Source organism: Pteropus medius, unplaced genomic scaffold (assembly GCF_902729225.1).
Source record: "Pteropus medius unplaced genomic scaffold, Ma_sr-lr_union100, whole genome shotgun sequence".
NCBI lineage: Eukaryota > Metazoa > Chordata > Mammalia > Chiroptera > Pteropodidae > Pteropus > Pteropus medius.
Genome location: NW_024350923.1, coordinates 4,465,400 through 4,491,451, shown reverse-complemented (window position 1 = coordinate 4,491,451; position 26,052 = coordinate 4,465,400). Strand labels below are relative to the sequence as shown.

Genomic DNA, 26,052 nt, shown 5'->3' with positions numbered 1-26,052 from the left:
AGTGTGTCACGGGTTTGTCCCCGTTAGTCTAGCGGTGGACACAGAAAATGAACTGTGAATAAACAAATAAAATAATTGCAGATTATGGCTGGTGTTTTGAAGGAAACGAAGTGTGCTGTGGGTGGGCCTCTAGGTGGGGGAGTCAAGAGGGCATCTCTGAAGAGGCGGCTTCTTTAGGGTGAGCCACCAGAAAGCCGAAGATGAAGGAAGCGGTCTTGGTGAGAGCAGGAAAAGCACTTTCCAGGCAGAAGGACCGGCGAGCGAGAGCCTGAGGAGGAACATGATTTGGCAGGTGTCAGGAACACCAGAAGGCCCGAGGTGGGAGGTGAGTGGGTGAGGAGGAGGGTGGCAGGACAGGTCAGGGAGGCCAGCAGGGCCTAGGAACCACAGAAAGGAGTTGGGCTTGTATAATTCCGGCTCAGTGGGCCGCCACACGGGGTGTTTTTTGGTTTGTTTTGGTACGTTATATTGAAGTGTATCACGTATGCAGAAAAGTATACAAATCATGAGTGTGCATGGTCACAAATTTTCACAAACACACCCAGGGGACCAGCACGGAGTTCTAAACCAGAACGTGAGCGGTACCCCAGAATCTCCCGGAGGCCGCATCCCGTCACGACCCCGTGGTAACTGCCATCCGGACTGCTAAGAGTAGAAAGTAGTTTTGCCTGTTTTTGGACCTTCCTATAAATGGAATCATAGGATGTCGTTCTTTTGTGTCTGGCTTCTTTCCCTCAACATTACAAGCAAAATTCACTCACCTTGTTGCGGACAGTGGTAGTTTTGTTTCCCTTATTGGCTGCTCCGGATGCCATTGTGACTACGTTACAATGCGTTTCACACCCGACCGTTGCTGGAACCATAGTCTCCGGCTTTGGCTCACATGCGCACGCCTTACCTGTGCATGCTTTCCTGTTCCTTGAAGGGTTTTTCACCTGAAATGGATAAGATCTTTCATGCTCACTCCAGTTCCTGCATCCGCCTGGGGCTGACCCCAGAACCAGCCCAGCCTCAACTTCATCTTTTTGCTGCTCCAATAGAAACCCGTCTCAGAGTGTCCTTTGATGTGCGGATAGTGTGTCTAACTCACCATTCCCTCCCAAACTAGGAACGCTGTCATTTCCTCAGACCTCTGTGTCCCCGCCTGGAAAATGGGCTCATTCATACCTAAGTGGCTGTGAGGGTTAATGAGAAATGGCAGTGAAAGCCCATGACCCAGGGCCGGTCCCTGCCCTCCAAGGGGTATAATTAATGCCCTTTCTCCTTTCTCTTCTAGGTCCAGGAAATGAATGGAAAACAAGGGCGCCCGCTGGGAGTGAGTTAAACTATATTCCTGGCTCACCAGGGTCCTGCTTTCTAGATCAAGGCAGCCGCCTTCTCAAGAAACCAGCCCAGACCCAGCTCCTCCTGAGCCAGCAGCCCCCAAAGGCCCAGAGGGCGGATGGGCTAGGAAGCACACTGCTGCCTTTGCACATTCGCTCCCCACCTGAGATTCTCACCCCTCTTTCCCACCCCACCCCGGATCCTCGGGAGGCCTCCCCAGGTGCCCACCAAGCCTTCTCTCCTGGTTACTGTGCCCATAGCACGTGGTACTGTCTCTCCTCCGCCCCCAATCCGGCCCCTCTTAATCTCTTAACGCATGCGAGCCTCTGGGCACCGGCACTGGCAGAGTGGGACCTGTCCCCCTGTTCCTGTAAGATGGGAGGGAGATCGCCCACACCTGGCACTGTGCCTAGCGCCCGGCGGCGGCGTCATAAATATCTCCTGAATGATTCATTCATTCCTTTGGAAGAGAAAGCACGACCCCTAAGTGGTTAAGAGTATGGGCTTTGAAGTCACACAGACCTGGGTTCAAGTCTTGGCTCTGACCTTTGGTTCTGTGACCTTGGGAAGGTCATTTCACCTCCGAACCCGTTTCCTCATGCAAAAAAATGGAGTGACCACGACTCCACTAGGTCGTTGTGAGGTTTAAATGAGATGATGTTGGCCTACAGTAACAGCCCAGGCATGGTGGGAGAGGGTAATTATCCTTTCAGACAGGGGGCCACCTCCCGCTGCTCTGCCTGCTTTTCTCAGCAGTTCCCAGGAGGTGCGCGGTATCTGGCTGTTTTACAAAAAAAGAAACTGAGGCCCAGAAAGGGAACAGGACAACGCCAAGTGCCGCGAGGGGCGTCGAGAGCTCGGCCTCCCTCTCCGACCTCTGGTGAGCACATTCCCGCCTCACTCTCGTCCCCTGGCCTGGGATTGAGGGGCTGGACCAGGCCTCGGGGAGACCGCCCCCCGAACCCCAGGACCCTGGGGCGCGCTTGGGGATCTTCCGCTCAGACCGCGGAAGCGCCGCGCGGCTCTCAAGAGCGGAGAAAGCGCTCGGGGTTGTCACTTTAAATTAAAGAGGGAGCGGGCGGGCGGGCCGGCGCGAGGGAGCGCGCGGCGGGCTCCTGGGAGCGTGCCCGGACTGCGGCGCAGCTCCAGTCCGCCTCCCCGGCCCCGCCGAGCCCCCGGCCCGCGCCGCGCTCCTCTAAGGCGGCCGCCGGGCGACACTGCAGGGGAGGCGTTGCGGGTGACCGCCAGGCTTGGCGCCTGTGCGTGCGCGCTGCGGGAGACCGGCCGGGAACCCGGAGCCAGAGCCGGAGCCGGAGCCGGTGCGGGAGCCGGGGTGAGTACGCACCCGGCCGCCCCCAGCGCACGGCGCACGGACGCACGCAGGGCCCCCTCTCCGCGCCGCGGACCTCGGGCTCCGCGCACCCCGCGCGTCTGCACACCCGCGCCGCGCTTGCACACGCACGCCCGGCACAGAGCACGCCTGGCGCCCTTCCCCGGCCCGGCCACTCCGCGCACTGCGCATCGCCTCGAATTGCGCCCCGCACGTCCGCCCCGCGTGTGCACGCGCGCGGCTCCCCCGGCCATTTACACGCCTCCCCGGCGCCCGCGCTGCACGCACGCCCCTCACATTTACACTCAACACCCTGACTGTCCCCACTGCCCCTGACCCGTCTCACACCCCCTCCTGGCTCAGCCCCCCATACTCCCGTCCCCTTAGACCCTGGGGGTTCCCGCGCCCGGGCGGCGGATCTTCGGGAAATGCCCCATCCTGAGAGGCACGTCGTACCCTATCGCCAGGAGGCCCCGGGAACCCAGGAGAGGATCCTCAGCCTCCCTCTGGTGTCACCAGTCCGGTGGGGACTTTCCAGGGGCCCCTCGGAACCTTCGTGTCTGCTCTTTAGGAGAAGGAGCTTGAGGGTCTCAGGGCCGCCTACGGAAGATTTGGGCTGGCGGGGGGGGGGAATGGGTTCGAACATGCGAACCTGGAGCCAGGCCTGTGGGTGGAGGAGCTCTGAGCCGGCCAACCTGCTGACCACCCTTCCAGGGGCTGCGGAGAGACTGTGAGGCCCCCTCCTCAACCAGTGAGGCCACCCCCAGTTCAAAGTGCCCGGGAAACCCGCACCCTGGAATGTCAGCCCCTCCCCCAAGCCAGAGCGGGACAGGTTTTGGAGAGTAACAGCAGTTGTGCTTCCTACTAGAAATGGGGAAACTGAGGCTCAGACGGGACAGATCCATCCCAGGTAGCTCAGCCAGTCTGGAGAGGGGTCAAGACAAGTACCCAAGCCCTCTGCAAGATGACACCTTCCCAGATGGAGTGGGGGTTCCCAGCCTGAGGCTCAAGCTTGTTCTGGTGGCTATGGGCAAGTCATTTCCTGCCCCTCGGTGTTCTTACCCTGTCAGACGGCGGCAGGGAGGGCTTACTGAAATAATACATGGCAAGTCCTCGGTGCAGTGCTTGGACATAGTAGGTGCCCAATAAATGCCAGCTGCCACCATCCTAGCGGTCTGTACTGTGGCTCCTATGGGCTTGGAAGAATGGGTAGCAGGTTGTGGTTATATCAGAAAGGGCAGGGGGAGCACTTGAAAAGAATTTCAAACCTCAGGATCCTAAAGAGGCTCGCGGCCTGAGAGGTGGGGAGCTGCCCTACCCCCAGCCCTGATCCTTCCCATTACCTGCTGGCCTCAGGGTGAGAGCAAGGAGAGCAGACACCTTGCTGGCCAGAGATGTGATGTGCACACAGCAAGCAGGGACATGGGATGGGAGGAGCAGAGGCTCAGGTCCCCTTTCCCCTGCAGAAGCGCAAAATTCCTGGAAAGCCATTCCTCTGACAAGCCCAGGAGGGGGCCTCGACTGTGCTCAGAGTCCTGTCAGGCCAGTGGCAGTTCTTCCTACCCACCTCCGCCCCCTGAAAAGCCTAGTCAGGAGGCGGCATGGTGGCCAGGAGCCCAAGCCCAGATGCACTGCAACTTGGCGCCAATCCCAGCGTTGCTACTCATAATGCTGAGTGACCAGGGGTCCCAGCTTCCTCATCTTTAAAATGGGGATCCATTTACCCATTCAATCATCAGGTCTATGTTGTGTGCCAGACACCATACTAAACATATATTATGTCTAATTCTGATAGAACTAGGTAGCTATTGCCAGGTAGTTATGATTAAGCCTGGATATGAGCCTAGAGCTGTTTTCCATGAGCACGCTCCATGCACGTTAGGGTTTGGGGCTTTGGGGCCAGAACGAATAGATTGGGTGGGAAAGGATGCCAGCAAGGGGACATGGATCTGAGGAGCTCAGATATGGGTTTGGGACAGCTCTCGCTCACCCCCGTTGTGCCCCATTTCCTGTGTGTCAGAAGCTCAGAGAAGCTCCGGTCACAGGCTGCCCTGGCCTGATGTGCCTCGTCAACATCCTGTTCTGAGCCAAAGCTGCAGCCCCTCTGCCTGGCAGACCTCCAGGCTGCCAGCCGGAGCCTAATGAGGTTGTCGTAGTAGTAGTGGGTGAAATAGAGTCCTGGGGTCTCAGGGAAAGGGAATAAAGCCATCAAGAAGGGCGCTCAAGGCAGAGCCATATCAAGCTTGGTCTTGGCTCTCTATTTACTGATTAGGTGACAAATTTACTGCCCTTCTCTGAGCCCCACTTTCCTTCTCTGCGGAGTGTCCCAGGATGCATCCCATTGGGGTCTTGGGAGAAGTCCTTGGCACGGGGGCTGTGGCTACTAATAGAAAAGGCACTAAACCAGGCAGCAGGCATGGCTGCCAGGCCCAGCTCCACCACTGCTGGCTCTGTGGCTTTAGGCCAGTCACTTAACCTTTCTGAGCCTCCCCTAGCGCATCTGAAGGCCTGCTCGCCTCCTCATGAACGGAGGTGCTTCCGGGGGCCAGCAGGTCCTGACAGTGAACGTAGGAGAGGAAGGTGCTCGGCCGGCAGACAGAGCAAGTGCCCTGACTGAAGGGGCAGAGCCTACTCAGTTCCAGCTCAGGCTATTTTGGGGGGACCGAGGAGGATACAGACCCACTGTCCCCAGATATTCTAACTTTTAAAGGGAAGCTAGGAATCCATCTCTTTTTTTTTTTTAGAAATTCATTTTTAATGGGAAATTTCCCAGTTTTTAAATGTTGGCAACTCACTTTAATTTAAGATAAATGAAACACATCTGTAGGCTGGCAGTGCTGCCCACATGATTCCACAGCTCAAATGAGGGGCAAGGGGACCTTTTAGATAATTGCCAGGAGGAGACCACCGCAGCTAATATTTGCCAAGCCCAACTACACTTACCTCCTGGCCGAAAGGGCAGCCAGGAGGCTCATTCTACAGATGGGACAACAGAGGCTCAGATCTAGTGATGGGCAAGATCTGGGATTCAGAGCTGTGTTCAGACCGCCCCCCACCCAGGCGCCATGACTCTCCTCCCAGTTCTCTCCCTCCTCCTCTCAGACAGGTGCGCTCTGGCTTCTCCCCTTCACGGATCCACTGCGGGAACTTCTGGCCTGGGTGTGCCTGGAGTCCTTCGCACCTTCGCTGAAATCACACCTCCCAGACGGGGGTCGTGATGAGGGGAGGGAGAAAGGTGGGCAATGCGCCCGTCTGGTGTCTGAGCTGGACCAGCCTTGGACGAATGGGGGCCCTGGAGAGCCAGAGGTCTGATCAGCAGATTCTCATCCTGTACCTCAGGTGATTGCCTCAGGGGAGTACCCCGCCCTTGCCGCTGGCATTGGCTGTCCCAGCGTGGCCTCACTCTTCCAAAGTCAGCTTGTGCCAAGTGAGCAGGGAAGAAAGCCGCTGGCATTATCGGATTACCAGCAAGGCAGAGGCAGGCTGGAACCTGCCTGCTCACGTTAACATGTGTTTCCGTGTGTTCGGACCTCTTTCTGCCAGAAACTAGGGCCACCTTGGGCTTGTACACAGTGCCCAATTTGGCCTGCAGGTTCTTAGGAAACTTTTGAAACCATATGCCCACCTGCAAGTCTGGCACAGGGGTAGGAACGTGGAGCCGGACGGTTTGGATTGAAGTTTCTTAGCTGCCTAAGAAACGACCTTACCTTCATGCTTCAGACTCTTCTGTGCAAACCAGAGGTGATAATAGTACCTGCCTCATGGGGTTGTTAGACGATTAAATGAGGTCACGTGTATGCAAAGTACTTAGAGCTGCCTTTGGGTGCAAAGAGTGAGTTGTCGAGATCATGATCTCCAGCCCGGGTCCCAGGAATGAGCTTCCACTTTGAGTCATCCAGGGCGAAGCCCTTCCTCGTTAGCACTGCCTTCCCATCACCATGACAACCCACATCTCACGTGGGAGTGGGGGCATCAGCAGCAGGGTTGGGAGCAAGGAGCGGTCGGTGCACCTGGCAGGGCTTCGCCCAGGGCCGTGTTCTGCCCTGCTTCTCAAGGCCACCTGCCCTGGGATTTGAGGTACGCCCATATGTGCTGGCTAACCCTGTCTTGATCAAGGCACCTCAACATCTTGACTCTAGAGCCACAGATTGGGAAGAACCCCAGGATTCTGGAAAATGCCCAAGGAAATGTTCACCCTCTGATTTGACCCCAGTCCCAAAGGGAACCCACAGGATGCTTCAAGGAGTTACAAATGGGCTCGCCAAGGCCAAGCAGGTTTTTACACTGCGCCTGGACAGTCTTTACATTTTCTGTGAATCGATTGCAACATTTAAAAATCAAGAAACTGCATATAAGCTATCCAGGTATCTAGCTTTTATTTGAAGAGCCAGAATTTCCCACCATACAGATTGACATGCCCGTGGGAACAGAAAAGCACTTCCCTGCTTTTCTGGGGGCCAAGCACCCCCTCCACCCCCGCCTCCCCTGTTTACCCCTCTTCCCCTGTCTGCGGCCACCCCTCTGAGCCACGAGGGAATGCAGAGGTTGGGCTGAGGGTTATCCTGTCCTTCCATGTCCCTTGGATTCAGACGGTACAGCTCATCCCAGCCTCCCCTTTCCAACCAGCCCCCTCCATTCAGCATATGTCCGCGAGCCAGATTTACTTCTTAATAAAACTATGAGCAGTCCCTGGCTTCGGGAAATGGCTCGTATGAGTTTCCAGACCTTCCTAGAACAACGTAGACCTTCAAAGGTTCATAAAACTTGGCAGCGGAGGGTGCGGTGGGGGCAAAAGGGCCTCAGACAGAACATTGCAGAAACTCTGCCTTTCCTTTTCCAGCTTAAAAGCATCTGAAGTAAGGCCACGGGGTGCTTGATGACGGGGACGTGTTCCGAGAAATGCGTCTCTGGGCGATTTTGTGATCGCGCGAACGTCACAGCGCACGCCGACACAAACCTCGATGGCTCTGTGGGGTAGCCTATTGCTCCTCAGCTACAACCTATACAGCATGTTACTGTACTTAGTACGGTAGCTAAGATGTCACCGGGTGACAGAAATTTTCAGCTGCATTATAACTTATGGGACCACCATCGTGTGCGCGGTCCGTCTTTGACAGGTCCTTGGCTGCTTTGCGGACACCCTAGGGCCCGCTGTAATGAGTGACAGAGTTGCCGCTGGTTGGTCCGTCGGTAGGATGGGAGGGAGGGAGGGCCGCCAGGGTGAGCAAATACAAACACATGCCCAGCAGCTTTGGTGTTTCAGATAAACCTTGAATACATTTTCAGGATAAGTATGTCCCGATCTTTGGATGTATTTATACCACAACCAAATCTGAAATTCAAGGGTCGCTGAGCGTCTTGTGTTTTATCTGGCAACCCCGAAGCGTGGTCTTAGAGTACTTGTAGAGAGCTTTAACAACCATTTTTATAGAACACAATTTAAAAAATCACCTACTTTTGCTGGGGCCCCCCTCACAGCTGGGTGTGAGCTCTGGGTGACCGGCACATGGGCACCAGGGAGGTCAGGAGACAGGGTTGGAGGTGGGGACCCTCTGAAGCCCGCTCTGCTTACTCTCTTTTCTCTTCTAGTCTCAGTCGCCACACTGGGCATCATGGCCGTGGACGTGGCAGAATACCACCTGAGCGGTGAGTCCCAGCGGCAACCATGCTATCTCGAAGGACTCTCCCACCAGGCCTGGGGTGGGGGTGTCAGTGGGACACCAGTAACGGCCCTGGTTTACTGGTAAGGACTGTCAGTGACTTGCCCAAAGTCACACAGCCTCGGGGACACGGGGCTGGGACCATGCTTCACCTTTTCACTCCAGTGGCTCCTTCCATGGAAGTGACTCCCTCCATTTGACTTGAGGGGATCCCCCAGGAGGCCCATGTCTCGCTGCTCCCTAAAGAAGAGCCTGTGACACAGAATCCACTCACCAGGGCCATTCCTGGAGCCTGTCAAGTAGCCAAGTGAGAGGAAATCCAAGAAGGTCGATGTTAGATCCACGGGACCTTGAACTCAGAAGTCACCTAGTCTAGGGACAGCAAATAGCTGGGACCCAGCTCCTACCTTTCCCGCTTCACAATCCACACCTTCCCCTGCAGGCTCCGAGCTTGGGAATGGCCTCAAGACACCAGACACACTTCTCACCATCTTTTCTCCTCATGTTCCCCCAGCCATCTACAGATGGCAGGAGGGAAGGTCAGGGAGGGAAAGGGACGGTAAGGGACAGGGTCACGACATGAATCCAGGCCTCCTGACTCCAGGCCAGTGCTCCCCCATCACTCGAGCTTCTGGCCATCACTCGGCTGAGGGCTGAGCTGAGGGGCACACCAGGGACCCCTTTCCCAACCTACAGCCAGGGATTTTCACTTTTTACCTGTAAGCTCCCAGGTCCTGGCCCAGGCCCTGGCCTGACCTTGATCAAGTGAAAAAAACCTCTTTGAGCCTCTACTTACACATCTGTAAAATGGGGCAGCGAGGCCTGCCTCACGGACTGCTGGGAAGGTTCAGCGAGCTAGCCCAGCACAGTGCGAACACAGCTCTGCCCCACTCCAGGCCTTTGCTCATGCCTTCCCTTTGCCTGGAATACTTCCCTGCCTCGGCCTGGCTAGGGCCTTGAGACAGGTTACAAGCACAGATCTGGAGCCAGGCTGTCTGGCAGCAGCTATGCCCTATAGCCCTCAGCTTCCTCATCTATAAAATGCAGATAATAATAGAAATTTCCTCGCACACTTGCACTGAGGACTCAGTGGCCTAATACCCGTACAGTGCTTGGAACAGAGCCTGGCAAATAGTAAATAGAAGGGAACCTGTTATAACTACGACTCCAGCCCCTCCTCTTCCTCCTCTTCTGAATTTCTGGTCTCCGCATACACCTCACTTCCCTTGGGAATTCTTCCCCTACAGTCCCAGGGCTGGTACTCGATAAATGAATACCTAAGTGAGCATTAATTGTCATCGGTTCGTGTCAACTTCCTGGGGCTTTTCCTTTTATGCCCCTGGCCCTGCCCCCTTTTTCTGCTAGCCAGAGCCCTGGCTTCAGTCCTTCAGCCCCCTGGGATCCTCACTCTCAGGGGAGTCTGGCGCTACTCTGCCACCTTGCCATGCCCATTGCCTGCTGGGACCTCAGGCCTCTGTGCCCACCCGTTTGCCTGCCCCCGCTAGCACCAAGGCCCTGCTGTGCCTGTCTCAGCTCGAGTCCCTCACGTGCACCCCTCTCCAGTTAACCAGGTACATTCCCCTCCCACCCCCCATTCGCCAGACTCCAAGAGCTTCCCCAGCTTCCCTGGGGTAGGGGTGGGGGGCTGGCCCTGGCGTCCTCTATAGATCTTTGTCGTGGTTTCATTTCGCCTACAAATTACATTCTAGCAACCGAGGTCAGGATTAAACAGGGTTCGCGCCCAGTCCCTGCATCTTTATTTCTTATTCTTCTTGTTCCTCCCCATCCGCCCAGCCCTTGTCCATTCGCTATGTGATTTTCACATCAAAACCATGTGGTTAGACCTTGTTCGAAATTGACTTTTTTCTCTAAACATTGCCTGAAACATTTCTCTACATTGCCATTGCCACGGTGACATCCTAATGACCTCAATTGTCATTCTCAAAAGCCAGTGACATTCCCTCTCAAGACAGCACCACAGCCCGGGTCAGCTCTTCTGGCTGCCTGCAGATTTCTGCTTTTATAAATACAGCCTCGATGACTCACACCGGAGAGAAAACTTGCTAGGCTTTTTCCCTTAGAATCAAGTCCCCGGGGTGGAAACACCAGGTGGGGATGTTTTTGTCCCCATCTCGTTTTTCCAGATGAGGAGACTGAGCCCAGAGAGGCTAGGTGGCCTGCCTGGAGCCAAGGAGCCTGCACTCAGGCCCTGCATTTGTCACCCCTGTGGTCTTGAGCTGATGTGTTCTTTAGCCTCTTCCAACCTCCATTCTCCCCTAGAAAGTGGCCATAGGGACCTCATAAGGTACTAAGTGCATTCCAGAGTGAGTTAGTGTAGACCCTGGCTAGACGTGGCTGGACTCAGGGCAGCAGGGGCAGGCTGAGGCCTCCCACTGCCAGAGGGGCCACCACGGCTGTGTGATTCCTCCTTATGTGGCAGGCTTCCGGGAGCAGTGTCAAGGAGCCCCCTCCATCCCCCAGCGGGCACTCTGAATGCTCTGGGCTTTACAAAACCCCTCTTCTTCCCACCCTAAACTCCCAGCCCCTGGGGCCTAGGCCTGGCTCACTTTGTGTTCCTCCTTCCTACCTCAGCTTAGACATCCCTCCAGGAAGGGACATCTCCTCCAGCTCCAGGACCCTCTCGGGCTGTTCCCATCGCTCCTTTTTGTCTATTTATTTGCCCACCCCTCCCCCTAGACTGTGAGCTGGGCCTGGGGCTGACTTGCTCCACAGGGAACTCACACACAGTAGGTGCTCAATGGATGTGCAATGATAAATCTCCACCCCTGCAATGCCCTCCCCACCTCTCTCTACCCTGCTACTAGGGAACTGCCCGGGGTGAGCCCAGGTTGGGCGGTGGTGACTCCTGCTCACTCTAGAGTCTGGCTGTCAGAGCTCGAATCCCAGCACCACCCCTTCCTTCCGGGCTCTGTGACCTTGGGCAAGGTCTCTGTGTGCCTCAGTTTCCCCATTTGAATCGAGTAGAGGCAACACTAAGAATGGTTTAGAGAACTGTGTTTGCCAACCGTGTGACTGTCTGCAAAATAAATCCCACTACCTCATTGGCTCCTTTTGGGGGATGTAAAGCCAGGTTGCCTTTTAACACGTATGGTCCTACCATGTGCCAAGCACCGCGCTAGGTGAGGACTTACCCGACATGGTTGAGAGGATAGTTAATTACCATGTTTGAGGACAACGAGGCTCAAATAGGAAAGTTATATACTCATCAGTGACCAAAAAGCATTTGAGCATCTGGATTTGTCCCCAAGCCCTACATAGTCTACAGCCACCTCTCACTTCTGGCTGAATTGTTTTTTTTGTTTGTTTATTTGTTTTTTGTTGTTGTTTGTTTGCTTTGGTATCAGCTTTATTGAGATAAAATTTATACACTGTAAATTACCCACTTAAAGTGTACAGTTCAGCGGACTTTATTGTATTGTGCAACCATCGTCAGCACAATCAATTTTTAGAATATATTCATCACCTTAAAAAGAAACCTCATGTTCCACATTCTCCCCTACTTTCCCCAGCCCTTGACAATCACTAGGCTGTCTGTATAGATTTTCCTATTTTCAACATATAAATAGAATCGTATCACATGAGGTCTTCTATAACCAGCTTATTTCACTTAGCATGACATTTTCAAGGTTTATCCGTGTTATAATATGTGCCAGTACTTTGTGCCTTTTTGTTGCTGAATAATATTCCATTTTATTTATCCATTCATCAATCGATGGCTATTGGGCTGTTCTAGATGAGATTCGGGGCAAAAATGGGGTCATTTCTTTCTCTCCCCCAAATCCCCTTTCTCTTCCCCCAGGCCCCAAAAGGCCACTTTGATTACCTGGAAGCAAGAGGTCCTCTGAAGGCTGTGAGGTCGGAGAACTCGGGCAACAACAACCCTGTTTATTTAAAGCCTAATGAATATTTAACCATTGTTCTCAGCTCTTCATCTGCTCTAGCCAAGTGTCATTCCTGGTAGAAATGTTTGTTTTTATGGAAAAGGGGATAGAAGCAAAAATCGTAAGAGCATATTCTTGTTCAACACTGGATCCCAAGCACCTAGCCTATCACATAGTGGGCACCCAATAAATACTCATTCAATGAATAAGTAAGTCTGTGCTCCATGGGTGGAGGTTCGTAACCGCCGAGGGGTCCCAGGGCCCACTAATGAGAGGCTGCTCTTGCCTTGCAGTCATCAAGAGCCCCCCCGACTGGGAGGTGGGTGTCTACGCTGCTGGGGCCCTGGCACTGCTGGGAATTGCAGCCGTGAGCCTGTGGAAGCTCTGGACATCGGGGAGCTTCCCCAGCCCCTCCCCATTCCCCAACTACGACTACAGGTACCTTCAGCAGAAGTATGGCGAGACCTACGCAGAGGCCAAGCAGAAGGTGAGGCTTCCGCCCTCTCTGTCTAGCTGCACACGCGCCCTCACCAGCTGTTCTCGGGGCGGCCTCCACTGCCTCCCCACCTCGCTCCCTCCCGATTAGTTTTCTCCCATGAGCAGGACCTTCATCCGTATCTCCAACCTAGCCCAGTGCTGGGTAATCCGTGAATACTTGTTGAATGAATGCTTCCAATTTTTAAAAACCATTCTTTGAAAAATGTAGGAAATCTAAATAAGAAGAAAAACCTCTCCCAAAGGGCCACCACCTAGAGGCAAGCAACTGTTAACTGTTTTTCAACTACTAACATGTCGATGTATTTCCAATGTTTTTAATCTATGTCTTTTTTCTATGCACAGTTTTGCCACAATGAGTGTCATTTCTACCTAGAATTTTATATCCTACTTATCATCTTACTTATAATTGAAGCCTTTTCCCATGTTGTTGAATACCCATCATAAACATCATTTTAATGGCTCCTTTTAAATGATGCAGTGAATGTTTTACATGTAAAACTTTGTCTTCATCTGGGAATATGTACTTTGAATGGAGGCCCAGATGTGCAATTACCGTATCAGGAAGTACAAACATGTTTAGGGCTCTCAATGTCTATTGCTGAATGTTTCATCATTTGACACTTGGCAGAGAAATTTTCTAAAATCATGTAGAGTTCCGGAGAACACAGCCAGAATCTGTTACCAGATACAAGTCCCACATGCTCACTTCTTTGGGGTTTCGGAGGGGACTATCTCTTACTCTGCTGGGGGGACTGTAAATTGGCACAATTTTTCCAAAGAGCATTTCGGTGACATGTGTCAAATAAGTATTTGACAAAAGGACTGTCCTCTGAGCCAGAATTTTAAGAAAGCTATTCAATGCTGCATTATTTATATTTGTGAAAAATTAGAAGCAATGTAAATGTCCAACAGTAGGGGAATTGTAAAATAAATTATGGCTATCTACTTAATGGAAAACTAGGGGGCGGGCATTGCAAATTATGTTAATGAAGACTGTACCCCAATGCAGGAGATGCTCATGATACAAAGGCTTTTGTTTTCTCAAATCCCAAGGTCGATTTAGAGAAGAAAAAAAAATTGAATATTAGTGTGAGTGTTACCCGACATGAAAGCTTTCTCGTGTTGTAGACATTTTTGAAAACTTCCTTTGAGGCTGCTCGATCATCTGTTGAGTAGCTATTCACTAGGATTCTTACCTATTCCCCTTCTGCTGGACACCTGGATTGCTACCTATTTTTTTTTTTTAATAAACATCACTGCAATGAACATGTATGGAACTCAATTCATATAAATAAACATTTTGAGAAAAAGCTCTCTCACATCCTGGTTAGGGAGAGAAAACTGAGTGACATGAAATGACATTAAATGAGGACCTGCCAAACTAAGGCATGCCCTGTTTAGGCAAAAAGGGAACTCGGAGGTGCCTTAAATGAGCAGAGCTTGCCACGTCTCTTTGCCATCTCCACACCGTTACCCTTCTCATGTTCCCATGTCCCTTTTTCCCACCCCCAGAGAGCACCTGCCTGGAATGCCCAGCGGGCCAGCGCTCGAGGACCACCCAGTCGCAAAGGCAGCCTCAGCATCGAGGACACCTTTGAGAGCATCAGTGAGCTGGGGCCCCTGGAGCTGATGGGCCGTGAGCTGGACCTGGCCCCGTACGGGACTCTCCGGAAGTCCCAGTCGGCAGATTCCCTCAACTCCATCTCCTCCGTGAGCAACACCTTTGGGCAGGACTTCACGCTGGGCCAGGTGGAGGTGAGCATGGACTACGATGCTGCCTCCCACACCCTCCACGTGGCCGTGCTGCAGGGGAAGGACCTCCTGGAGCGGGAAGAAGCCAGCTTCGAGTCCTGCTTCATGCGCGTCAGCCTGCTGCCGGACGAGCAGATCGTGGGCATTTCCCGGGTGAGTGGGGCTGCGGGTCAGGCCAGAGGTGTGCTCTGGCTCCGGGGAGTCCTCCTAAGGCGGGTGGGTCTGCAGTGCCAGGCAGGATCTGAGGAGGGCAGCGGGTTTGGATACCGGTCCTAGAGCCCAAGGGGCTAGCTACAGGGAGGACAGAAGGGGGAGTTTGGGGCCGCCACCTGCGGGCTCCCAGCATGCAGCACGCTCGGCAATCCTGCCATACAAATGCAGTGTGAGATACCTGTCCATTTCCAACCTGTCCCTTGTATCAACTTGGGATCCTGGCAGAGAATGGATAACACACTCAAGTTGGCTAATTGGAGAAGAGCTTAATAACAGGACTGTTTACGATGGTGTGGGTGGGGGTAGGGCAACCTCAGGGACACGTGGTGCCCTGGTCTGAGGGGGCGAGATGGCCGGGAGGTACCAAGGAAACGGGGCTGTGGAGGGAGCCACTTTGATAGGCACCGTGCCCTTTGGTCAAGGGAGCCTGTTGATGCAGCCCACGGAGGCCGGCTCCTGGGGCCGAAAGCAGAATGCGACAGGGTTGGGGTAAACCAGGAGGGGAAGAAGAGGCACCCCATCAGGCCGCCCCCCCCTACAGGTCCCTCCACCATGCCAGAGGGAGCAAAGCCTACACCAGACACATCCTACTGCCCAGACTGGTGGCCAGTAGTTCCAGGCTGAGTGGAGGGGTCTAGACGCCGAGGCCGGGGGTCCTCGGAGGTGGGAGAGGTCAACACGCCATGGTTCTGACCAGAGCAGGAGCCGGAGGACCTGCAGGGCTGAGGTCCTTCTGACGCCCCAGAGACCCACCCGTGTCTGGTCACCTTAACCATACTGAAAATAGGCTGTTCCTCAGTGGTGGGCTTCATCCCTCTCCCGCCCCACCCTGCCCCCTAATTCTAGAAAGGTTTGGGGCTGACCACCAGCCACATGCGTGTGGGGACCAAGGGGGGGCGCGCAGCTTCCAAAAGGCAGTTCTGTGGGTGGCTAGGAGCAGGACGCTGGAGTCCGACTGTCCAGATTCAAATTCCAGTTCCCTACTTCCCAACAGTGAGACCTTGGGTAAGTCACTTAAGCTCTCTGTGACTCAGTTTCCCCGTCTGTCAAATAAGTGTCATAATTCTTGAGGGGATGTGTTAATACGTGCAGACTCCTTAGTCCAGCCCTCAGTAAGCGCTCGAGGGACTGCGAGCCCAGATCCAGGCTGCCTGTTGCTGAGTAGCTGCAGACACATCCCTTGAGGGAATCACTGACAGACAGCTGCCACCACAGCCATCGTGTGCTGAGAACCAGGTTCCCGGAGCCCAGCACATCCACGAATCTCTCATTACCCCAACGAGGTGGATCGAGGGCGTCTTACGGACAGGGAAACTGAGGCTCCGGAACGTGCTTTGCCCCCGACAACCCCAGCAAGCGAACAGGATTCCTGTTCTCGCTTCAGGGTTCCTGTTTCTTCTGCCCACAAGCTCATGAAATACAATGCAGAGAATGGATGGTCAGGGCCCCTGGGCCCCGGGCCCCTGTGGGCGGGGGACAGCCAAGAAGCTAGTTTGGCCGGAGGAAGATCATGAAGAGCCTAACGCAGGCCAGGATTGGGGTGGGCTTTATCCCACGGCGGAAGGGGCCCTCGATTGGGTGGGAGCAGTAGAAGAGGAGGCTCCCCACAGCCCAGGCAGCCACCAAAGAGTGCAGTTCAGGGCACCTGGAGGTGCTGGTGGATTTATTCCTGAGAGGGCAGGCTTCTTAGCATCCCAGCCCAGCCGATCCAGCGAGTGGGCGGTTGCCCCCAGGCTGGGCAGCCCCCCAGCTTCAGGAGAGGTGCCAGGAATGAGAGCTCCTCTCTTTAAATATCACCAAGCAGTGACTAAGGCAGTTCCCCCACGGAAGGGGGAGCCGTGCCCGCAAGTGCACCCTCTCAGAGGCCTTCCCACGGCTTCGAAGCAGAGTCTGCGTAGCCTTGCCTAGTCATTCCGTCCGTCCATCTGTCCCACGACATTCAGAGAGTCCTGGGCCAGGCTCTGTGGGGGCTGGGACATCAATAGCTCTCAACTGTACAGTTACCTGTACTCACGCCGGCCAAGGCTGGACTTGAACACGTGCAAGAAAGACGGAGACCAGCTCAGCCAGCGCATCCCGAGGATTCTGTGGCACCATGGGCACTGAGGATGGGACCTAGGTGGGGTTCAATGGTGGAAGCTTCGAATGCCAGGCCACTGGATCGCCCACCACTGATGGGAGGACAGGCGGGCTTTTAAATCATCGGGGCTGAGCCACTAAAGGAAGGATGACCATTAAAGTTGGGGGACAGCAGAGCCAAGACTCTAGCCTAAGTTCCAGGCTCCCCGTCCACTGCTCTCCACTGCCACGGCCTGCAGGCCCCTGGCTGCCACCTCCTCCCCAGCTTCGGCGTGCCCTCCATGGCCCTTTCTCTCTGCAGATCCAAAGGAATGCCTACTCCATCTTCTTCGACGAGAAGTTCTCCATCCCCCTGGACCCTGCAGCCCTGGAGGAGAAGAGCCTGCGGTTTTCTGTGTTCGGCATCGATGAAGACGAGCGGAATGTCAGCACAGGGGTGGTGGAGCTGAAGCTTTCCGTACTCGACCTCTCGCTGCAGCCGTTCAGCGGCTGGCTCTACTTACAGGACCAAAATAAGGTAAGTCTGCCTACTTGTCCACCCATGAAGCCAACGTAACACCAACTTTGGAGGAGGGACTAAACTGTCCTCTGCCACAACCTGAACACCAACATCTTTCAGATAGTAGAGAAAGAGACCTGAGCCACATTCAGGGAGACTCTGTACCACATGCAAACAAAACCCACCCGGACCTCTGTTTACAGCTGCTCCTACCACTGAACCTACAGAAGCTCTGCTCCTTTCGAGTCTCTGTTAGGGGCGCACTCCTCTGGCCCTAACGTGAGTTATTTCAGACACAGGCCAAGACGAAGTTGACCTTTATAAATAGAGGAGGGTTTGGGGAGCATCATTGTTATTTAAGCAAACGATCTACTAACTCCCATCCACGTGGACCTCTGTACAACACCCCCACAGAGTGTTTTCCTGGAACGAGGGGACATAACCACATTTGGATGCTACATTTGACAGGCAACCCTTGGCCCTCCTTCAGGGCAGGACCCACACCCAGTGGGAGGGAGGGGTGGTGCATGCTCCATGGAGTTGTAGGGGGTGCCCCTGTCTCGGCCTCATCAGCCTGGTGCCCTGGTGTAAGGGGCCCCAAGAGCAGCAACTTCTCAACAGAGAAGGAAGCTTCTGCCTTTCCCTGGACCCCTCAAGTCCAGGGGGCAGAAGTCCTCTAAGCCACTCTCCTGTCTTCCAGGCCGCTGACGCTGTGGGTGAGATCCTGCTATCCCTCAGCTACCTCCCCACGGCCGAGCGCCTGACTGTGGTAGTAGTGAAGGCCAAGAATCTCCTCTGGACCCATGACAAGGCCACAGCGGGTAAGGCCTCGCTGGCTGCCTGGCTCCTCCATACAGCTGGTGGGAGCTGCGGCCCAGCTGCTACGCCCTGGGCACCTGGAGGCATCAGCAAGTGTGGGGCACAGTGCCAGGCCCCCAAGCCTTGCTTTGGCTAAGCTCAGGAGCCACGCACAGTAGGAAGATTAACCTAGCTGGGGAAACACAGAAGCCACAGAGTGGAGCAGGGAGCCCCTGCGGACGGGGGTGGGGAGGATTCTGAGAGCAGAAGGCAGCGCTGACGCCTGGGGCACTGAGAAGAAACCAAAGTGGGTACCCTCTTCCCACTTCGGAATTCATGGTGGAGGCTCTGCTCCCAGAGGTTGGACTGCATCCCAGATCCCACATGGGGACCAGGCAGGACCCGATGCCCCAGGTCTGCAGGAGCCTCCAGCCCCGGGTAACTGAAGACAGAGGGCTGGGGGTACCTAACCTTCTGGAGCCTGGGGAAACCCAGGGTCCAGGCAGGCACAGCAAGGACACCCAGTGGGCGGTAGGTGACGGACGAGCAGACGAGCAGACGGTGACTTGTTATTTCAGAGCCCCATGTTGTTGAGTCAGGCCCCGCTGAGCGGGCGCCGGGTGACTCAGAGCTGACGTCTGCACTCGGGCCATTTATAGAATGAAAAGTGGAGGGTCTGCCAAACTCCCCAAGCGTCGTGTGAGGGGAGCGTGTGTGTGGGCGGGAGCCAGGCGGCCCTCTCCAAAGTCCAGCTGTTCTGACACACGTGTGAGCCTCAGTTTTCTCATCTGTCAAATAGGAGAGAAAGAAAGGACCAATAGCAGGACTGCAGTAGCTAATGGCAATGGTGAAGATTTGGGGTATTTGGAGCCAGTGGGCCATTGGGGCTAGGCAGGCTTATGGCAAGTGAGTGTGACACTGGCCCTCACCTTCACCCCCTCACCCGCCCAGACCCCTATGTCAAGGTGTACCTGCTGCAGGATGGGAGGAAGATGAGCAAAAAGAAGACGGCTGTAAAGAGGGATGACCCCAACCCCGTGTTCAACGAAGCCATGATCTTCTCGGTGCCAGCCATCGTGCTCCAGGTGAGGCGGAAATGACAAAGGAGTGGGGACCAGGCCAGGACACTCCCAGGGCTCTCAGGCCACTGCATCCCCTGCGGCCTCGCTTCTCAGGGCTCCTGCAAGTGGTGATGGTTTGTCTCAAACCACCTAGTCGAGAAGCATTTATTGAACACCCACTAGATATCAGCTCTGTGCTGGGCGCTTGGGATATGGGCACTGCTTCCTTGGTGCTTACAAGGGACAAGCAGGAAAGTCCCCAGGCAATCCGAATCCACTAAGAGGAAGCCACTAAGACTGGGGCGGTCACGAGACGTTTCTGCAGGAATGCTCAGCTCAGCTGACATCTGGGGGAAGACAGTTCCCAGTGGAGGGAACAGCAAAGGCCTGGAGATGAGCCAGAGCCGAGCCGAGGGCCCAGAGTTCCACCCTGAATCTCACGAGGTCCTACGCACAGAGGCCCTGCTGAGCTCCCCACAGCCCCTTGGCCTTCAGAAGATGACGTGCCCCAGGGAGAGCCCTCCTAGCACAAATATCACAGACCAAGGGGCGGGGGACTACAGAGGACGTGACCTGGGTCACACCCGTGTTCAACACTTGCATGCCTCAGAGGATGGGGAACTCACCACCTCCCCTCACTACCACCTTCCAACCTACAAGAATATTAGAAGAGCAGCAACAGGCATTCTGACGCTCTGACTGTGTCCCGGCTCCACGCTAAATGTCTCACACACTTTGTTCCCAGAACAGGTAGAAACTGTCATTATCACCATTTTACAGATGGAGAAACTAAGGTGGGAAGAGCTCAAGTCACTGTCCAGGGTCACACGGCAAGGACACGGTGAGGCCAGCATTTGAGCCTGGGCCCCCTGGTGCTGCCGCTGGCTAGGGAGACAGCAACAGAAGGCTGTGGGGTTAGGCAGATCATAGGTCAGGATTCAGGGAGCCGTGTCTGGCACCCCACTGGAGCCAAGCATTTGTAGACCGGGGCCCGGGAGCCATAGAAGACCTCTGGCACTGCCCCCGGTCCCCAGCTCCCATGTCACTTCCTCCCTAGGACTTGTCCCTCCGCGTGACGGTGGCTGAGAGCAGCAGTGATGGCCGTGGGGACAACATAGGCCATGTCATCATCGGGCCATCAGCTAGCGGCATGGGCACCACGCACTGGAACCAGATGCTGGCCACGCTACGCAGGCCTGTGTCCATGTGGCACCCCGTCCGGCGAAACTAGCAGCTGGGGCAAGGCCGGGGTGGGCACTGGAGCTGCCTGGAGCCTGGCTCAAGCTCAGCTCTGACATCCTTCTCCATAGTCCAGCTGGAGCCATGAACACTGGGGTTCCCCGGTGGAGTTCCCATGAGCCATCTTGGTCCCTCTGTCCAGACTGCAGCTGAGGAGCCAGCCTGGCTGGGTATTTAGGGACCCAGGGTTTCTCCCACTGAGGACCAGCTATGGCTGGCTAGGCCCCAGGAGGGCAGCTGGGCACTGGCCCATTGTTCTCCCACTTCGAGATCCCCAACAGGTCTGCCCCTCGGCCTAGGGATGACCTTGGCCTCCCAGAGCTCCTCATTCCCCACCCGTGCCGGAAGGCCAGTGCCAAGCTGGGCCATGCACTGGAACCAAGCAAGTCTTGGTGGCCAGGTGCCGTGGTGGACATCAGCAGGAGTGACATGAACAAAACACAGCCCCTAGGATGTTGGGAAGACAAGACGTCCCTTTCCTGGTGATCTGCTCAGTGCTGAATGGTGGCCCAGCCAGGCAGACTGGGGGGGTGGGGGTTCTGGGGGCTGGAGGATAAGATGGGAGTTGTGGTTTGAGAGGCAAGAAAAGAACTGAGTGTCCCAGGCAGGCAGCCCAGCCTGAGCATGGTGGGGACATGAACTTCCCTGTACAAACACAATCCTCAGCCCACTGCAGTGGACACAAGGGCCTCTCTCTGGCCAGAGGAGACAGAGAGACCAGGCCAAACAGAGGCCTGCAGGCCACATGGGTCACTGGCTCCAGAGTCATTATGAAATCTACTCCCTTGAGCCATAACCCTTACAAGGCCCTGACCACGGAGGCCCAGACCAGACCCTTGTGTTCAGTCCTGTGCAAACCAAGCATTGGCTCCATGGCCTTTGTCAGAGTCCTTCCAGGCCAGGCCCTGTGGGGAAGAGAGATGCCTGGCGGGCAGTGGGGTGGTCAGTGTATAGACCGCAGGGGTCTGTGGGAGGGGCTCGGGGGCTGCAGGCCCCTGGGAGGAGGTGGTAGAGCAGGAGGCCCTTGGGCTTGGCCTGGGAGGGAGGGGCAGCCTGAGCAGTGGCAGTGAGAGACAGTCAAGGGGGTCAGAATGGGAAAGAGGTGATTCTGGGGCACGGTTCAAACCCCTAGGACACAGGGAGTCCTAGGGCGAGTTCCCAGAGCAGCCCTGAGATGCGGCTTCTCGGGCAAGTGGTCTGTGGCGGAGGGCCCTCGGGGGACACCTCAAGGGACAGGGAAGCCTGGGTGCAGCGAGCAAGTCATGGCTTCAAGAGAGTAAAGCTTCAGCCGGTGGCGTGGGCAGCTCGGAGTGGTAGTAGCAGCACCCCAGAGGGGGCTTGCCCAGAAGCAAAGGGCTAGGCCCTTAACATCCTCACATGCATCATCTTAGGCTACTATCCACCTCCGTTGGAGGAGGGATCCTTGGCTAAGGCAGCTCCCATCCACCAAAGGCAGCCCCAGAGAAGCTGGCAGCTGTGCACCCTTCAAAACTGAAGGGTGGGTGCCCCAGATGAGGGGTGGGTGTCCCTGCCGAGTCAAAGGGATGGGCGAAGGGGAGGATCAGTATATATGGGGCCATCCACAGCATGGGCTCTCAGGCTGGCTGCCTCTGGCCCTTGTGAACCATGGAGACCCAGGCCCACTAGTTATCCCCAGTGATGTGGCAAGACGGGGTGGCTGGAACAGGGTGGGGGGCCCAGGGTAGCATTGAGACTGGCAAAACTGTGGCTCTCCCCACCTGACACAGCCATGACCCAGCCCTGAGGCCAGACTGTCCACCCTGTGGCCAGCACCAGGAAGTCTACATGGCCCATTCCAGCACAGGGCCCGGGACACAGCTGGGGGACCCCTGCCGCCCGGGGGACCCTGGATTCTTTCTGTTCCAGTGGCTGCGCAGCGCAGGCCATGTCTCCCACTCTCCCTCCCTCCTCTTTCCTTCAACTGCATGAAATGTTGACTGTGCACCCGGGATGGGTGTGATGGGACCGAGCGTGCTGACTGGAATGATTCTAGAACCAAAATAAAGCTGGGACAGGAAGAAGGGGGCTTCCAGAGGGTCCCGCTCAGCCCGAATCACCTTCACCTCCTCTTCAGGAACCAGGGACTCGGGCCTCTGCCCGGTTACTGTGAGCCCTCCTTCCGCTGCCATCGGGTGCCCAGACAAGGACCTGTGCCATCGGGATGCTTGGGAACCTCAGAGGAGGAGCCTTGAGCCAGGCCTGGTGGAGAGGACAGTAGGGAATATCAAGGAAGGCTTCCCGGAGGTGACCTGAGTCTTTAGGGCGAGAAGTAGCATAAGGCCAAAAAAGGTGGATAAGGCCCAAAAGGCATTCCTGGCGGAGAGAACAGCATACAGAAAAGGACCGGAGCTGACGGAAAAACGTGGCCAATTTATAGACCTTGCTACAGCAAAAGTCAGAGAAGGAAGCCGGGCGCGGCGGTGGGGGGAGGGCAGTACGAGTCAGTGAGTGCTGGTGCCCAGCCTGTGACCCTGCACCACTTAGAGGTAGGTACTGTTGTCATCCCCTTTATGCAGATATGGAAACTGGAGCTCAGAGAGGTTAGGTAACTAGCCCAAGATCACACAGCCAAAAAGCCTTAGCGTTGGGATTCAAGCTCAGGCGGTCCGGCTTCTGAGCTCACGCTCTTAATCACTAGGCCACACTGCCTCCTCTCCCAACTCCTCCCAGGCTGCTCTGGTTTCCCCCTGCCCTCCCCTCCCTTGGAAGATCACAGCAAGCATGGGAAGAGGAGGATCTGGGTGGGAATTCCCAGCATCCTCCAGGAGGCCTGTCCACCACAGGGCCTATGAAGAGCTTCAGTGGAATGCCCCTCCCCTAATGCCGGGGAGACAGGAGACAGTGGACATGGAAACCTGAGCTCAGGCCTTGCAGGGCGGATGGACTGTACACATGGGCGACAGAGAGGGGCCTCAGGCCGGGGAACTGCCTGCACAGCGTTGCATGTGCCTGGGGAACCACACAGCTGGCTGAAGCCAGAGAGACCAGGTAGAGCTGAGCTGGGGAGGCTTCATGTCCAGGCTGAGACAGAAGGTCTTTGTCCTACTGGCATGAAGGGGTCCTGGGCAGGAGCAAGTCAGAAGGAGGGAGGCAGGAAGAGGACACACGCTTAGCAACTTCAGAAATGACAAGTTGGGACATCAGCAGGCTGCTTTTGGTCAGCAAGCGACAGCCGAACTGTCTAGGTTTTAGGCGCATTCAGCAGGGCCCAGGCCGAGCTGCTCCTATCGCTTCCTGCCCCTTCCTTCCCATCCCCCATCTTCTCCCACCTCCAACCCCAGGCCATGAGCCTGCCTTGAGGGTCCCAGGGCCGCTCTCTATAGGAGCCTTCAAGGACAGGCCGAGTCCCACCCAAAGGGACAGGTGTGGAGGTTGCTGACCTGCCCAGCGGCACTGGCCAGGCCGGGCCTGCATGTGGGAGGAGCAGGACCAGCCACTTTATCATCCACAGCTGACAGCAGCTCCAAACTTCACTTTCTCTCTGTTGCCTGCGGTAGTCCAGGCCCGTAGACACCGGAAGGGGCAAACCAAAAGGCTAAATAAACATAAGGCTAGTAGGCCACAGGGCTCCCTAGCTCTCCCACCCCATAACCACCCTTCCCGTCCCACCCAGAAGAATCAGTGATGGTGAGGCAGGGGCAGGAGGCTTGTGTCCCCCGCCCTGGGCTCCAGTCAAATGGCAGCTGGGGGCGAGTTGGTCTGGGGGAGCCCGCCAGAAGGAAACTTGAGAGAAGAGTCACTTCTGGGTTCTGCCTGCCATAGACCTGGGTCTGCTGCCTACTTGCTGTGTGACAAATCCCTTCCCCTCAAGAGCCTCAGTTTCTCCATCTAAAGAATAAGCATATTGGACAAGAAGGCCTGCAAAGGCCCCCCACACCTCTGACTTTGGGGGATTAGATTCTGAGTGTAGGGGCTCTAGAGACCCAGCTGTGGGATCTGGGGCGAGCGACCTGTCCTCCTTGGGCTTCGGTTTCCTCAATCGTCAGAGGATAAGAATTATACACACTTCATAGGATAGAATGAAATGGCACATGCCAGGCGTCTGGCCTCACAACAGGTGCTCAGTGAACGTGAGGTCAAGGCTTTGACTAGAGTTCCGGCTCTTGGGATCTGGTGCTTGGGATGAAAGGGAGAGAGAGAACACAGGCTTGAGGAGCAAAGGGCTTGTGTCCCCAGCCAAGGCATCTCAAGGGCAGGACCAGACTCTGAAGTTTCACCCCCTGGCACCCACTTTCCCTCCCTTTTAGCCATCCATAAACACCCCACAGCCCAAGAGAAGTACCCCAAGCAGAGCGGCAGCCCTGGGTGATGGCCATGCAGGGAGCAGAGCAGCCACACGGGGGCAGTAGAGACGCCGACGGAACATCAGCGGACTCCTCAGTCTCAGGCAGTTTGGAGGTGGGGTGTCAGAAAATGGGGCAGTGGGGCCAGGGCCAGGGAGGGGAGCCTTGGAGCAAATGGAGGCTGGAGGGTGATCCCCTGTCTGCTGATCCTGCACTCAGGTCATGCGCTGTATTCACTCATCCAGGCAATCGTTTGTTCCTTTATTCATTTCTTCAAGTCAGCACATCTTCCTTCTTTCCTTCCTCTCTCTCCTGCTCCCTCATCTTCCTTCCCTTCCCATCTGTCCAGTCAGGCAGTCAATTGGACATAACATCCTGATCCACGGGGTGGCCAACCTGGCCACCTCTGCTGTTCTGAGGTCTTTGGGGCAGTGACCCACCATGCGGGGTTCCTGAAGGACTCTGGGCTTGGGCCAGGGGGGCTTCAAGGGGTTGTCACCCACAGGCTTGTAGTAAACGGCAGCCACAGGAAACAGTATAACAGTAAACAATACCCTGGCCAAGCAAACTATGACCCGGGCCACCTCCCCAATCCAAAATAAACTTTAGAAAAACAGTGCTATCCAGGGCTCAGCAATGTCTGAGATTTGGGGAAATTCCTTGTCAACCAGGGCAGAAACATGAGCATAGAGTGGGGGTGATGCCAGAGTTTAACATCAGTAGATCTGGGTTCAACTCCTGGTTCTGTGTCTTGCCAGCCACTGAGGCTAGCCACTGCCTTTCTCTGAGCCTCAGTTTCCAAATCTGTAGAATGAGGGAAGCAGGTCACCTGCTCTGCCCAGCTCGCAGTCTGAAGGCTTGAATGAAATAATGCACGTGAGATGTGATGTCAGGAGAGTACGGCTTTGTGGCCAGACCTGGGTTCAAATTCAGATTCTGCCTCTTACTAGCTGTGGATCTGAGACAAGAACTTAATCTGCCTGAGCCTCAGGTTTTTCATCTGAGAAATGGGGCTAACAATCCCCACCTGTTATGGGACAGTGGCCACACAGAGTTAGCGATCCATTAATGGGCGATGTTATTATTAGGAAATGTTCAGTGAAACTGTAAAGCATGACACACATCAAGTGTGTCATTAGAGTGATTATCCCTATAGCAACCAAGGCCAAATGCTTCTGCCTGACTCTCGGCTCCCTCCACCCCCAGTCTGGCCCCACCTGCTTCCCAGCGTTGCCACCCAAAGCCTGATGGCAGCAGCCGTGGGGAGGATAGGGGATGACGAACGAGGCTGACAGCTGATCGTTGGGGGATGGGGCCCCTCCCCACCACTCCTTGGGGCAGAGAGCCCTGCTCAGTGGCTACACACCCAGCCCAGTGCCAAGTCACTGCCCAGC

The 26,052-nt window shown here is 55.5% G+C and overlaps 1 protein-coding gene across 1 annotated transcript; it reads left to right on the top strand.

The window, feature by feature from the left end:
* Positions 1-2,151: 2,151 nt before the first annotated feature.
* Positions 2,152-21,286, top strand: SYT12 (synaptotagmin 12). Its single transcript, XM_039840738.1, has 9 exons — positions 2,152-2,203; positions 2,547-2,656; positions 8,243-8,299; positions 12,509-12,702; positions 14,226-14,618; positions 17,059-17,274; positions 17,957-18,077; positions 19,006-19,139; positions 20,173-21,286. The coding sequence occupies exons 3-9, from the start codon at positions 8,266-8,268 to the stop codon at positions 20,344-20,346; spliced, it is 1,266 nt and encodes a 421-aa protein (XP_039696672.1). The 5' UTR covers positions 2,152-2,203; positions 2,547-2,656; positions 8,243-8,265; the 3' UTR covers positions 20,347-21,286.
* Positions 21,287-26,052: the final 4,766 nt, after the last annotated feature.

Bases quoted from the DNA above. Each gene is read 5' to 3' on its own strand.
- SYT12 (XM_039840738.1), top strand. From the start codon at position 8,266: ATGGCCGTGGACGTGGCAGAATACCACCTGAGCG. The intron at 8,300-12,508 runs GTGAGTCCCAGC...CTTGCCTTGCAG, and splicing joins GGCAGAATACCACCTGAGCG to TCATCAAGAGCCCCCCCGAC. The intron at 17,275-17,956 runs GTAAGTCTGCCT...CCTGTCTTCCAG, and splicing joins ACTTACAGGACCAAAATAAG to GCCGCTGACGCTGTGGGTGA.